This window comes from Vulpes lagopus, chromosome 1 (genome assembly GCF_018345385.1).
Source record: "Vulpes lagopus strain Blue_001 chromosome 1, ASM1834538v1, whole genome shotgun sequence".
In the NCBI taxonomy this organism is placed as follows: Eukaryota; Metazoa; Chordata; class Mammalia; order Carnivora; family Canidae; genus Vulpes; species Vulpes lagopus.
In genome coordinates, this window is record NC_054824.1 from 116,433,780 (window position 1) to 116,448,180 (window position 14,401).

The following is a 14,401-nucleotide window of genomic DNA, read 5'->3' on the forward strand; positions in this document are numbered from 1 at the left end:
CTCTGTTCATCATTTAAATGAAGCCATTTGTTAATGTTCCGTGTGGGGGAGAAAAAAATGTCCCAGTCCTGTCTCTGCATAAGTGCATGCCTTGACTTTTTTTCTTGGCAACAGTGCCTTTGAGAAGTCCTGTCCTGGTACCTAAGTCCTCGGCACGTAGCTTCAGGCCTGTGGACCCTGCCTTTCCAGCTGTTGAGCTTTTGTCCCCTTTGGCACTTGTAAGAGATTGTTAGGAGGGGGTGTGAAGCAGAGAGGGTGAAAGTATGTGCATGTGCCAACTGGGTTTTCCTGAAAATGCACCACTGCGTTGGGTTTTTCCATGAGTCATTTGTAGGACAGTCACCTTTAGCCAGTTCCCCAGCTGTAGAAACAAGGAAAGAGAATGCCCTCCCCACCCCAACTCCTAGACAGAGATCCAGATTTTGAAGTCCTAAAACTGCAAACCTGCAGTTCGTGGTCCTGTCTCCCTACCTGGAGCAGGGGAAGGAGAAAGAAGGCCCTTCTCTGAAGTGTCCAGCAGCCATTGTGTTATCTCATTTGCAAGCATTCCTGGAAACTCAGCATTTTTATAGCATCACGGTATCCAGTGGCTTGAGTTCAGGCTCAGGAAACTAGTTTCTCTGATGTGCATCTTTCCCTGGGGCTCTAGGGGGTCTTGCCTCCCTGGGGCACTTGATTGGCCAACAGATTTTACCAACCCGATGAGCAGAGCCTACGTGAAGCTAAGGGTCTTGTGTCCTAGAGGTTTCTGTGGCTGCTGATAAAGGAGCAGCATGCCTGAGCTTCCTTGGAACAGAACGTGCTCTCCATGGGAAGATTCCTGCTTTTCTGCGATGATCTCAGCTTTCAGTGTGTGATCAGTTTTATGTTGGGGCTGTTGTTGCCTGGGAACCTGAGAGTCCTTAAAGCTGCATCTGCTGTGAGCTGTGTAGTGAGCAAGCAATCTCGTTAGCTCGGGCAGCTGCTGATGAGATGTGAAGTTTAAGCATCCCCCAGAGGAGCCCCTCTTCAGCTGTGGGGAGTACGGGGGGGGGGCTTGACCTTCAAGTTCATCTGGTTTTTTATAAGCAAAAAACCCCCCAAGTGTATAGCTTAGATAGTGAGGGATAACCAATATATGGTTGAGACTGATTTATTCAAGCTCACTTTCTACAGGCATTTAAAACTCCTTACCTCTCTGCAGTTTGCTGTTTAGCAACAACTCTCAATCCATAAGGCACAGACTTCAGTAACTTGAAGTGGTTTTACGTCTTTATTGACACTCCCTGTCTTTGCACTTAGGTACACTTCATTCAAGGAGGGCCCCCCCCACCCCCCCTCCCCGGTTGCACAGCCTCCTGCACATGCCTCACAGCTGGGCAAAGGCCTGGAGTGCACATGGCCCCCAGGTCTCTCTCAGTGGTGGCACGCGCCACTTCAGTGTTTAAACTTCTGTCCTGCAGGTGGAGTAAGTAAAGACCGTGGCCACAGGTGCGGCTCACCCGCCCTCGTGCCCTCAGCCCTGTAGCCCAGCGGCTCTCCCTCCTCCGTCAGCAGGACGGGGCGGCAAGTTGCGCCCCCCAGTTGGCGGTTGATCGGCCAGGGAGGACCCCACTCCTCAGGTGGCCAGTCGGAACGACAGAAGACAGTGGCCCCATTGGGCACGCAGGTCCTCGTCCCCTGCCTCAGGACGCTCAGGCCTGTATCTTAGGGGAGGTGTGGGGAGGTTTGCAGAAAACTAGACCAGTGCTCCAGTTACATACATAATAAACTGCATATATTAAAGCTTCCGAAGTCCTCACAACTAGTTCCCCGTAGCTCGCCACGGCCACCCTAGAGGGGAGAGAGGAAAGGATACAAGAAAACCCCACTAAACGTGGAGTACATTTCGTCAAAGTCTGTGTGGGCCAAGCGGCCCCCAGTCACCACAATGTTGACGCCATCTCCTGCCTTCAAGTGCACGACGAGGTGGAATGCGCCCGGGCCCCCACAGGTGTGCAGGCCCCCTTGGGGCCGGTGGTATTCCAGGAACTCCCTCCTGTAGCCGGCTGTATGCAGCTGGGCCACGCTGGCATTGGAGACCGACAGGACGGCTTCCACGTATGCATCCCTCTCAGGAGTCAGGGTGGCTGTGATGAGGTAACGCCCATCATACGGAGCCGTGAAGATCCCTGGGAGCAGAGAGGCAGACGCTTGTCCTGTGACATACATCACAGCACCTTGACGACAGCTTATTGGTTAACCCACGTTCGGGAGACCAACCATTCCTCTCTGTCCAGGACTGTCCCCGGAGACCAACTGGGAGAGTTGGTCACCAGACCCGCAGAAGGCACGTTGGCCCGAGGGGGGGGTAGCCCCTTTTGATACTTGCAGCTGCCTGATGACACCCACCCAGTGCACGGCCCAGATGTGAAGACAGAGGGCTGAGGCCAGCCCGGGCCCATTCCCCCCTCACCAGCCAGGTCCTGGTTACCATTTGGGAGTTTCCTCCAGCATGGAAAGCACCCCACCAAGGCCAACATAGAATAAGCCCCACAACTTGTGTGCTGGGTACAAAATCCACAAAATGTTTGAGTTGCCTCCTGAGGACACAGGACCAAAAAGAACCCACAAAGCTAGTCACTAACCCAGGGAGAGACCACAGGCTCCCTGCATTGGACCAGTATACAGGTGGCACCCATTTATGGCCACAAAGAAGCTGGCATTCATTGAGCCAACGACCCACAGGCCGTGGGCCTGGAGAAGCCGGGGAAGGGGTATTTGGAGGCAGGCGGCACAGGGAAGAGAAGATGAAGTTGCAGATGTACCATCTACCAAGTGGCAATTGGGTGCCCCCGAAGCCAGAAGGTCAGAGCCCACAGGAAGTACTGGCAGGAGCCGGGGGGGGGGGGGGGGCCCTAGACACAGACCCTGACCACAGGCCGAGAGTGACAGAATGGATGGCCCAGGGGCTGGATCTTCAATCTTCCCTGAAAAATCGAAGATGCCGGCCATCCTACTCTTACCCGCTTGGAATGCTGAGTAATCAGAGCTCCACAGCCTTCCCGAGGCAGCTGGACCCTGAACAAGGCCTGGGCCCAGAACCTGGGCCCATGGCCTCCTCCCCTGCTTAGAAGCTGCCTGTGGGGAGTCCGCACTCGGGGTCCCCCAGAATTTCCTTTAATGAGGACTCACTCAACGAGAGGCTACGGTTCTGGGCTGGGTGTCCCGGAATGTGCAAGAAACGTCCGCCACCGCCCCTGCTTGCAGAGATCGCGTGACCTGTCGGGAGCAGCTGTCCCCCCACCAGGGCAGCATGGGGGCAGGGCCCAGGAGGAGGCTGCACTGGTGTAGAAAGTAAAGGTCTCTGAAAACAAAGGCCCTTCTGGCACCCTGCCTGCCTTTGTGCCTCAAAAGCAGGTTAAAAATGCAGAATCCGGGGTCACCTGGGGGGCTCAACGGTTAAGCGGCTGCCTTCAGCTCAGGTCATGATCTCAGGGGCCTGGGATTGAGCCCCACGTCAGGCTCCCTGCTCAGCGGGGAGTCTGTTTCTCCCCACCCCTCTCTCCGCCCCTCCCCCACCAACCGTACTTTCAAATAAAAAAAATTAAAAAAAAAAAGATTTTAAAGTCCTGAGCTTGACTCCAGCTGGCCTGGAGGACACGGAGTTCCATTTTTCCAAGTTCTGCAGGTAATTTTTATGCTCACTAAAACTTAAGAGCCACTGTCCTAGGAATTGGTGGGATTTGCTAGATGGTGGCCACACAGGGCAGATGAGAAGGTGAGAGCTAAAAACTGCCGAGAGGGCCCCCCACCGCCGCTGCCTCCTCGTCACCTCCCTGAACTCCCACCCTGCAGCTCCTTGGGAAGGACTCGGCACCACAGGGTGCTGGTGCCCGACGGGCTCAGAGACGGGCTGCTCCGAGGTGTGGGGCCACTCGAGACAGGCCCCCGGCTGCTCTGCCCCAACCTACCCCAGGGCTGCCAACGGGTTGGGCAGGGAAGTGGGGCCCTTCATATAGGAGGCAGGAGGCCCATGGCTGGCCTCTCAGGAAGGCGGAGTCCAGTCCCCGGGGACAAAGATGGACAGAAGCTCAGGTGTGGCAGAAAGGAGGAAGTCTATACCGCAGGAACCCAGGGTGACATCTGTCCTCACTACCCTTGGGCTGGTGGACAACACACACCACAGGCAGAACCCAGGCCTGCAGCTCAAGTGGTTCCAGAGCAGGAAACCCCACAAGCGGGGTCTGGCGCCTTCTGGAAGGACTGCTGTCCCCTTTTTTGGCTCTGAAGGTGACGGGGCAGGGGGCTGGTCTCCTGTCTGTCCCGTCCCGGGGTGTTAGGACAATAGATCCGGAGGAAGAAAGCCATTCGATGGCTTGGAGGAACAGCAGGGAGGGCCACAAACCAGTGGAACAAGGCTTCCCACAGCAAGTGCCGGGGGCTGGTCCACTGATCTCAGGCTAGAGGACAGGACGTCCCCACGTGCTCCCCGCCCACCCTGCGGCCTGGAGCTGGAAGCTTCTCCCTGAAGCCCCACAGAGTGGGGATAGCAACAAGGGCCAGTTGGTCCGCCGTGCCCACGGCTGCTCAGGCATCTCCCGTGGTGCCCCGCCACCCCGGCCCCAGGCCCGGGAACCAGCTGGGACCCCGCCAGTCTCGGAGCCTACCGGTGTCGGGGTCGTACACATCTCCATCGTTGACCAGCACTTTGTTGAAGAGGACGACACCCCCATCGCTGGGGAAAGGCTTCTGGGTGAGCCCCGCGGAGAAAGCCACCAGAGCGGGCACCGGAGCCCCTGCAGCCCAGAGGACGAGAAGGTGGTCGGGGTCAGAGGTCAGGGCCCAGAGCACGGAGACCTGTGTGCCCGTCGGGACAGGCAGCCTCACTGAGCTGTTGGCTTTAAGGTGGTAAAGCGCCGTGGGGCACGTGGGGCACGCACTCCTCACCCCCAAGAGCCAGACCGTCCTTGTCAGGTCGGGACATGCACCAGTGCGGGGGACGTGTGCGCCCTGCACCGAGAGGCGGCCGTGTGACACCGCGTGGGGGGGGTTGGGGGGGCACGGCCGCACCAGGCCGATGCGGCCAGCCCCCCCGCCAACTCCGCCAGCCAGCACGACCTTGTCTGGCCGGGACGCTGACCCTCTGAGGGGCAAAGCTCGGTGCAGTCAGCAGCGACTCCCCTCAGCTGGGGGGACCCCAGCTCCCACCCGCGCTAACAGCCCGAGGGAGGCGGCAGGACAGGCACCTGAGCCCCTGCTGCTTCCCCCATAAACGTACCTGGGGCGGCCACTGGAGGGGCGCTGGGGTATCCTGCAAAACACAATGGGAGTGGAATGTCCAGCAAGCCCCCCTTTTGCTCCCTGCCCTTCACACTGCTGCTTTAGAGAGACCCGGAATGGGCACCTCCCCGGGAGCAGAGCGGTTCCCGGAGGGCCAGCCGGCTGACCGGAGGCTGGAGGCAGCGTCGGCCACTCCAGTGCGCCGACGGACAAACGGACAACAGGTCCGACCCAGGATGAACGGCCCTAGCACGGAGCTGGGAGGCAGCGTCCTCGCAGGAAAGGCCTGGTGGCCCGGGGAGCACCTGGGCAGGGTGCTCCCCCCCCCTACGCTGCCCCGGGGCCTGGGGGTGCTGTTGGGCCGCCCCCATGCAAAGGTCTGCACTGCCCTCCTACAGCCCACGTGACCTGAGCCTCAGCTGCCCCCCTGTGACGTGGAACTACTAAGTGTCCGTGACAGTGCTGTCGGGACAGCTCCAGGGATCCCAGTGCCATCCCCTGCCCCCAACAGCAGCTCGCAAGGAGCCCTCACCGGCCAAGCACCCAACAAGGCTTTCCTCCTTCACCCTCACAGCCGTCCCCCCACCCCAGCTCCTGTTACCCCCCACTTTGTCTGTGACGGAGCCCTACAGGGGTTATGAGGCTGCCCCAGGTCCCAAAGCTTGTGGTCACATAGCTTGATTTGAGCCAGAACCTTCTAGCCCACCCACTCCGAGGGGCGGCGTATCTCTGCTTCGCAGGCTCCAGTCCACACTGGTCTCCCAGGGGCACTTCCTGCCTGGAGGACAGCCGAGCGTCCCAGCCCGTGGGAGGCAGTGTTCACTGCACCATCCCTGGGGGTGCCCCAGCCTCTGGGGGTCCAATTAGCATGAACTCATCCCTCAGCACCCCTGGAGAGCTCCTTGCTGGAACCCGCACCCAGGAAGCCCCTGCAGCTGACCCCTAAGGCTCAGGCCCCCTTCTCAGGCCTCACCTGGTGCTCCCGCGAAGCCTTCGGCGCTGGGGATGGGCCCCTGCCCGGTCTGGCCATCCACGCCTTGGGGCAGGCCCCTCCCCGACACGCCCGTCCTCCCTGGAGGCCCGGCCTCGCCAGTCTCCATCATGACCCCGGTGGAGCCGGGCAAGAAGGGCAGCCCTGCCCAGCCCGGCCATGCTGGCGGGGGCAGTGGCTTTGGGGGTCTCTGGGGCAGGACAGGCCGCTGGCCTGTGTGCGGCCGTTTCCTGGGGTCCTCAGGAAGCGGGGGGGCGCTGGGCCTCAGCAGAGGGGTCGGCTTGGGATGAGAGGCCTCCGTGGGTGCCTCCACCAGCTCCGGCTGCAAGGGCTGTCCAGGTGCCTGTGGAGCCTTTTCTCGGGACGGGGGCGCTTCGGGGGGCTCCTCCGCTGAGCATTTGGAAAGTGGAGAGAAACAGGGTTAAAAAAGCCTCCAACCTGACTGCTCAGCCACAGGCTCCCCGTGAAGGTCTGTGTTTGGTGGCGGTCCCTGCAGCATCGACGGGTGAACACACAGCAGCCACCACAGCATGGGGACAGCAGGCCTCACGGCTTCAGAAGGTGGGCCACAGGTCCAGCTACCCTCAGGCCACCCAGGAGCTGGTGAGAAGGTCTGGGGTCCCCCTGCGCAGCGGCCAGGCTGAGGGGAGGATTCTCAGCCTTTCTACAGGATGGCTGCACTCCCCAGAACAGCACCGTTCTTGGCCTCACTTCCAAACTTCTGATTTCACCACGTGACGATACCATAGGTGGATCACCACTTACTGAGAGGGACCTGCTGCCCCAACCACCTTACGTTCTCTCAAACCAGCACATCCTGGAGTCACTGTGATGGTTCCACAGGCTCAGGCCCTGCCAAATGCAGATGCCACAGCAATCCCAGCAGGTGTCGGGGAGCTTGAGGCACCTCTGCAGCAGGCACTGGGCCCAAAGGAGCAGAAACATCCCATGTCTCTTGCCACAGCCTTAAGATCACCAACTGAGGGATCCCTGGGTGGCACAGTGGTTTAGCGCCTGCCTTTGGCCCAGGGCGTGATCCTGGAGACCCGGGATCGAGTCCCACGTCGGGCTCCTGGTGCATGGAGCCTGCTTCTCCCTCTGCCTGTGTCTCTGCCTCTCTCTCTCTCTCTCTCTCTGTGTGACTATCACAAATAAATAAATAAAATTTAAAAAAAAAAAAAAAAGATCACCAACTGAGGGGATTCCCACAGAAGGAACCTTCTGATTCACATTCCCTGCGCTCATGGGATGGCGCTGTGACACAGCCAGGAAGCTGCCACCCCCTCCTCCTCGGAATATGTTCCAGGAACCAGGCTTCCAGGAAGCCTGCCTGAGGGCCCACATGGCATCTAAAAATAAACAGGACCAGCAGATACCAGCCTCAAAAGCAAACCCCACCTACTCCTGCAGTCTGTATGGAGCCTGCCATGGTCAGGTTCCAAATCTATACAATTGTGTCCAGGCAAAATCAGTGATTGTATTTTGACCCACTGTCTAGTTTTAAAACTCACTAAGGTAACGATGGGGATGAACCACATGCTTCCCTTCCACCATACTGCCACATAGCTCACCCACCTCCAGCCCCAAACAGCCTTTCTTGACCAGCTACGTGAGAGAATTAAGCCCTATGGAGAATGACTCCCCATTTTCTCAGTCATCCCAAGGATACTACAGAACTAACCCTTAAATGCAGAGAAGAGAATTCATGTTGTCCAATGGAACAACATCAGGCCTCAATTCTCTTCAGAACTCAGGTTGAGAAGGGCTGGGTTAGACAGAATCCGAGGCAGAGGGACTGCAGAAAGGCAGACATCAGCCACAGCGGAGGACAGGAATGAGAAAACGGTCTGGAAACACAAAGTCTATACATTGAATGAGGAGGCCCCCCACCCCGCTTTCCTGCTCAGCTCCCAGAACACTTACTTATATAGCTTAGGTTGGAGATAGGGAGAATCTTCACCCCATAAGGAAGCCCACCAGTATGAAATCTTTTTTTTTTTTTTTTGAGATTTATTTATTTATGATAGACATAGAGAGAGAGAGAGAGGCAGAGACACAGGAGGAGGGAGAAGCAGGCTCCATGCCGGGAGCCCGACGCAGGACTCGATCCCAGGACTCCAGGATCGCGCCCTGGGCCAAAGGCAGGCGCCAAACCGCTGAGCCACCCAGGGATCCCCCCAGTATGAAATCTTATCCAGTGCCTCAACTTTAAATGTGAACCACAGCCAAGATAACTTGATGTGCAAGGAAAGTCTCCAATAAGAAAAAACCAAAACAGTCATCCAACTAACAAAAAGGAACTCTGAAGAAACACACAATGCAAGAAAACAAAAACATGAAGCCCTTAAAAGAAACAGAAGACACCATCCATAAGGCAAGGATAGATCGGTATTTTTTTAAAAAGGCATAATCAGAGAATAAGGATGAGCCTTTGCTAATAAAAATATGCTTGCCAAAATAAGCAAATAAAATGAACAAAAATCAAGGAAATCTTTCAGACGGTAAAACAGGAAGATGAAATGGTAGACAACAGGAAGGAAACCATAAGAAATTAGTCAACCCAGAAATCTTCCCTGAAAAAAAAAGTCAGAAAAATTGGGACATAGGATGATGAGGTGATAAGGCGAGAATTATCAAATACACACACAATTTGATTCCAGCACAATTACTGATGAAAAGACCTAAACCAAGGCACATATTCAGAATACTGAGGCAAAAGGAAGATCCTAGAAGCTTTCAGGGGGGAAAAATTTTAAAAATGACTTCGAATCCAAAAGGCAACATCAGGCTTCTCAACAATAGAAACCAGAAGACAAGGAAACAAAGTCTTCAAATTTTGAGGGAATAACTGCTCACCTTGAATTCTATACCCAACCAAAATATCCATCAATTATGATTCAAGAATAAATATTTTCAGACATGCAATATTTAAAACACACACACAAAAAACTATCAGGCCTGTTTCCTTAAAAAGCTTGGAAAACATGCTCCACTGAAACAAGTAAACCATGAAAAAAAAAAAAAAAAGACAACAATCCAAGACAGGAGAGGTTCAAGGATGGTAGTGAAGGAAGTTTCAAACTGAAAATCTTTAGCAAGTCCACAGACTAAGCAGTCCAGATTGGATCAGAAGAGTGAGAACCTCAGAAGGGAGGTCATGAACTAAAAATAAAAAATAAAAAAATGGAACTAACAAATGATCTGGTACTTTTTATGGAATAGAAAATTATGTTGAGAGGATGTCCTGGGATAAGAGGAATCCAAAATAGATACATAAAATCTAGCAAATAATAGTGTAACACTGCTACTTATTCAAGGAAAAGCAAACCAAAAAGCAACATAATGATATTCAGCTATGTTGAACTACTTAGCTCATAACAGCATAAATGCTGAGTACTGATTTTTTTTAAATTCAGTTATCATTAGTCTCAGATGTTTGACTACTGATTTTTCTGTAAATTCTACTGGGAGTTGAGAGAGGGAGGAAGCAGGGGAGATAGGAGTAATCCTAATATGTAAACTAATGCCTACAGCTGATACATAATATATAATGTCTAAGGACTATGTATGTAATATCTATATAGAAAGCTAAAATTAATGAATCAATTTAAAACTATAGAGGTAAATATCAAGGGAAGATAGCCCTCAGAGTTGCACATGGCTGCCTCTGGGGAGCTAAAAAAGTGTCAGGGATAGGTGAGAACAGGGGGCTGGTTTCATTGGAAGCCTCTCAGTTTATTTATTTTATAAAACGTAATCGCAGGAGACCCTCTCCGACGGCCTGTTTCTACCCTCGCCGTCACTCTGCATCTGCTCTTTCGAAAACATTCTAGCCAGGGTCCCTGCTCAAAAATCTGCGTAGTTTCGCAATGCTCAGGAAATCCCACCAAATCTCCTCTGACCTCCTGAGCCCACCACCTGCTCCAACTCCTCCCGCAGCCACAGTGTCCTTCCTGGTGCCAGCCCTCTGCCAGCTTCCGTGCCTTTGTGCCTTTTCTTTTAATGACCACACTCCCTGAGCAGCCCCTTCCCGCAGCCTCACTGAAGCCCCGGTTCAGATTCTGCCTCCCCGGGAAGCCATCGTGGATCTGCCCAACAGAGCTTGAACAATCCTGCCTCTGAGCCTTGAAGCACTTTGAGCCTCCAAAGGCTCTTTCAATTTTTAAACATTGTTCCTGTTGTACTGGGTGCTGAGCAGTGAGGACACATTTTAATATGTGTTACCCCCGGCTTGGCACAGGGCCCTCGCACATGACATGGAGACATTTAAGTGTTTGGTTTGGTGAATGAATGAAGGCTGCAAGGGTGGCAGGTACTATGGGCCGTGCCCTAATTCCTGCCAACCATCACACTAGGCTAATATTTTGCTAAAAGTAATTGTCACTTGGGGGGCCTAGTAGGGCAGTGCTGATATGCAGAGACTGTGACAGCTCTTACGTCCCTTATTCCCTGAGCACCTGGCTTGTCACACTGGTGGAAGGCAGAGGGAAGAGAATGAAAACATTTAATGGAACCAATAGGCTGCACGGCTCTCCTTGGGGAGTGTGGCCACGCCTGCTGTGGGCCACCGACTGCTCCAAGCCACCTCAGCCAGGACGGTAAGGAGCAGGCTGCCGGGTCCAGGCATTTCTCCCCCCGGGCACTGGGTGTTTCCAAAGCATATACATTTATTAGAAGGTTGTAACAGACTGGACAGCATTTTGTTCCTTCTGGAAAGATGACTCCTGGTGGCAGATGGCGTTCTGAGCTCAACATGTGTTTCTAATTCAGGGTGACCCCTTGAACTGCGCTCTCCCGAAGAGCCCAGTGTCGCTGCCAGGCGTCCAAGGCGAGAGGGGCCGGGCCGCACGCCCGGTGCTCCAGTCCTCACCCGCCCCTGTGGCCTCACCAGGGCAGGCCTGGTCCCCAGCCCCGAAAGGCCGCTTGGGTTCGCACTAAAAGCCAACGCCGGGGATCCCTGGGTGGCTCAGCGGTTTAGCGCCGCCTTCAGCCCGGAGTGTGATCCTGAAGACCCTGGATCGAGTCCCACGTCTGGCTCCCTGCATGGGGCCTGCTCCTCCCTCTGCCTGTGTCTCTGCCTCTCTCTCTCTGTGTCTGTCATGAATAAATAAAGTCTTTAAAAAATAATAAAATAAAAGCCGACTCCGACTGTCCCGAAGCGGAGGCCCGCAGAAGACACTCCCCACTCGTCCAGGAGCTGAGGCTGAGCGGCCGCAGGGTGGAAGTCAGGGGCAAGGAGGGCCCTGGGGGGCCGGGGGACAGACCTGGCCTCCCGTCGGGGCTGCGGGAAGGCCACGGGGCCACCCACCTCGTGCGCCCGGGCCTCGGGCGGCCAGCCCTGCGGCGGCCTCCTGTCACCCGGGGCGCGGGCGCCGGAGCCGGCAACCCCGCGAGCAGCGAGTGGCCGCACGGCCCAGGGCCTCGGCCCCCACGGGCGGGGAGCCCCGCGGAGCAGCCGGCCGCGCGGCGGCGCCAACGGCCCTGGACCGGCTGCACCGACAAGACAAGCCCAACCCAGAGGCCACGAGCTGCACACACAGCCGCGCCCGCGGGGCCCGCATCCGCAACGGGAAGGAAGTGGCCATCACGGGGTGTCAGGCGGGGGGAGCCTCCCCTAGCTGAGCTTCAACGTCACTTGGGAACCACTTTTTTTTTTTTTGGTAGAATTTCACAAGCTGATTCTGAAATCCCGACGCAAATGCACAGGATCTCCGCTCCCTGGTTTTCAGACTTACTGTCAAGCTGCAGGAACCAAGAGGGGAAAGCACATGGTGCCAACAGCTGGAAGAGCCCGCAGGTGGACTGGCTCCCCCGAGGTCCCCTCTTGTTGCTGGGCAGCGGGACAGCCGGGCCTTTCATTCTTTCTCCTCTTCTCTCCTCCCTCTTTCTCCCCCCTTCTGGGGGACGGTTGGCCCTGGGAGGTTATATCCTGCTGTGCTTGGAGTGGCCTTCCTTATGCTTCTGGGACCAGAGCTAGCGGTTGTTTTAATTACAAATTTGATTACAAATTCCTGGGTCTCACCTCATCCCTACTCTGCAGGAATCTCCCAACTGAGCCCAGGAGTTATTTTTCTAAAGCTCCCAGAAGACTTTTCCAACCAGCTGTGGGAGAGCTCAGCCCCAAGAACAGCAGGGTTCTAAATTCAAAGTCAAGATGCAGGGCAGCCCCGTGGCCCAGCGGTTTAGCGCCGCCTGCAGCCTGGGGTGTGATCCGGGAGACCCGGGATCGAGTCCCACATCAAGCTCCCAGCACGGAGCCTGCTTCTCCCTCTGTCTGTGTCTCTGCCTCTCTCTGTGTCATGAATAAATCGTCTTAAAAAAAAAAAAAGTTAGGATGCAGAAAAGTAGCTACTATTTACTCCCACCACAGGACATTACAAACACTAGATGCCCACAGGGTGAAAGGGTGCATATTGCTGGAGTCAGGATGGTCTGAGTGTAAGCAGTTTATTCTAGCCTTTATATATTTATGAAACCCTGACGTGCTCCATCATGCTGTCTTGTCTTGGACCTAAACTGGCCCCAGATTCAGCTAATTTCAAATGGGGAGCCCACACCATCATTGTGGCAACAGACCACTCTTCCCCTGGCTAGGTTTTATGGTTAAATATTTGGAAAATTGCTTTTTCATTCTTGTAGCAAAGCTTGCATTAAGCAACTTGATAAAGATGTGGCTCTTACATCTCTAACCCTCCTAAATGAAACATTGTATTTAGTATAATTCAAGTACTAGAAGAAACATCCCTCAGCCATGAGCAGAAGAGACAGATGGGGAGATTTGAAAAAGGAAGTAATGCTGCTGTCACTGGAGTCTGTTGAAACATCATGGCATCCAGGCGGGCACGTCCCTTTTTGGAACTGTGATGTAGGGTAAGAGAGCTTCCCCAATGCACAGAAATACTCCTCTGCCTGGCATCTCTATTCAGCCAGAGCCCCACGTTTCTCAACACCAGGAACTCCCCTCTCTTGCACTGTAAGAGGCACAGGGGAAACACTGGAGTCCAGGCAGGACTCAGCATCTATGTCACACCAGGAGGCAGGGATACTCGGGCTGTCAAGCGCGGCAGCTGGCCACGGCCTTCCTGACAACACTAGAGTCCTTGGGGCCCAGGCGAGAAAAGATGCCTTTCACCCACACTGGGGGCAGACCCTGGAGCTGCCTGTCACAGAGCAACCCCAGCCACACGAGATGCTGACCAAGGAAAAGGGAGTGTGTGCTGGCCAGAAGTAACCATGGGAGTGAGCGTGTCCAGGCAGACAGCCAAACCTCTATGGCCACATCAGACAGAAGGACAAAGGACTTACAAACCAGCTTTGTCCTAAGTGCTGAGCCTCTCATCAACAAAAGTATTTGAACGTGAATCCTGAATGCTAGGGAGAGGAGATTTCTAGGTTTTTTTTACACTTTCCACCTGACCAATTTTCCAATTAAGAAAAGAAGAAAAGGGGAAAGAGAGTAAACCCCCACCAGGTATCCAGAGTATTCCACAGAGCAGACAGGAGTCCGACACTCAGGGCTCTGGTCCCATGTGGACAGACTATGTGGACAGGCTGCTGGAGGCTGGGTGCCTGGGGGTTTACAGGAAGAGAAAGGGAGAGAAGTTCAGCCAGGAGCAGAGTAAACATCTATTATAATGGACACAGGGTTAAAATAGGTAATATTGACTGATCACCAGGGGCCACGTACTGTTTACTACTCCACTCCTTTGGAGTGTTAATCCTCTTTAAACCAACTTTTTGAGGTGTCATTGGTATTTCCAATTAATAGATGCAGAAAAGTGAGGTAATTAGATAAATGACTTGCCCAAAGTCCCAGAGAAAGCCTGGAGGTAGGGATTGCAAACCTGGGAAATAATAAGCACTGCCTGGCTCAAAATTCTCTGGTGGTCTCTCATCAGACTTAAAATTCAGATATTTCACCATAGCATGTAAAATCCTACATGAGCTGGTTCCTACCCCCTCTCTGACCTTAACGCTTAGGACCCCGCCCCCCGCATTGTTCATATATTTCCTAATACTAGCATTCTGGGTTTTTCAAACAGGGCAAACTCATTACTGCCTCAGGGCCTTTGAACATGCTGTTCTGTCTGCCTGGAACACTTTCCACAGATCTCTGCAGGGCTCTGCAAAGAGGTCATCTCCACCGAGCAACCCTCCTTGCCCACTCAC

The 14,401-nt window shown here is 54.4% G+C and overlaps 1 protein-coding gene across 2 annotated transcripts in view; it reads right to left on the bottom strand.

Moving 5' to 3' along the window:
- Positions 1–1,229: 1,229 nt before the first annotated feature.
- The window catches only part of SMCHD1 (structural maintenance of chromosomes flexible hinge domain containing 1), a 214,730-nt gene continuing 201,558 nt past the window's right edge, over positions 1,230–14,401 (bottom strand). For both annotated transcript variants that reach the window (XM_041746908.1, XM_041746916.1), the window contains 4 exons: positions 6,215–6,622; positions 5,240–5,272; positions 4,629–4,757; positions 1,230–2,150 (listed from right to left, as the gene is read on the bottom strand). In XM_041746908.1, the coding sequence (XP_041602842.1) occupies positions 1,813–2,150; positions 4,629–4,757; positions 5,240–5,272; positions 6,215–6,622 (908 nt within the window). In that variant the 3' untranslated portion in view covers positions 1,230–1,812. The remainder of the gene's footprint in view (positions 2,151–4,628; positions 4,758–5,239; positions 5,273–6,214; positions 6,623–14,401) is intronic.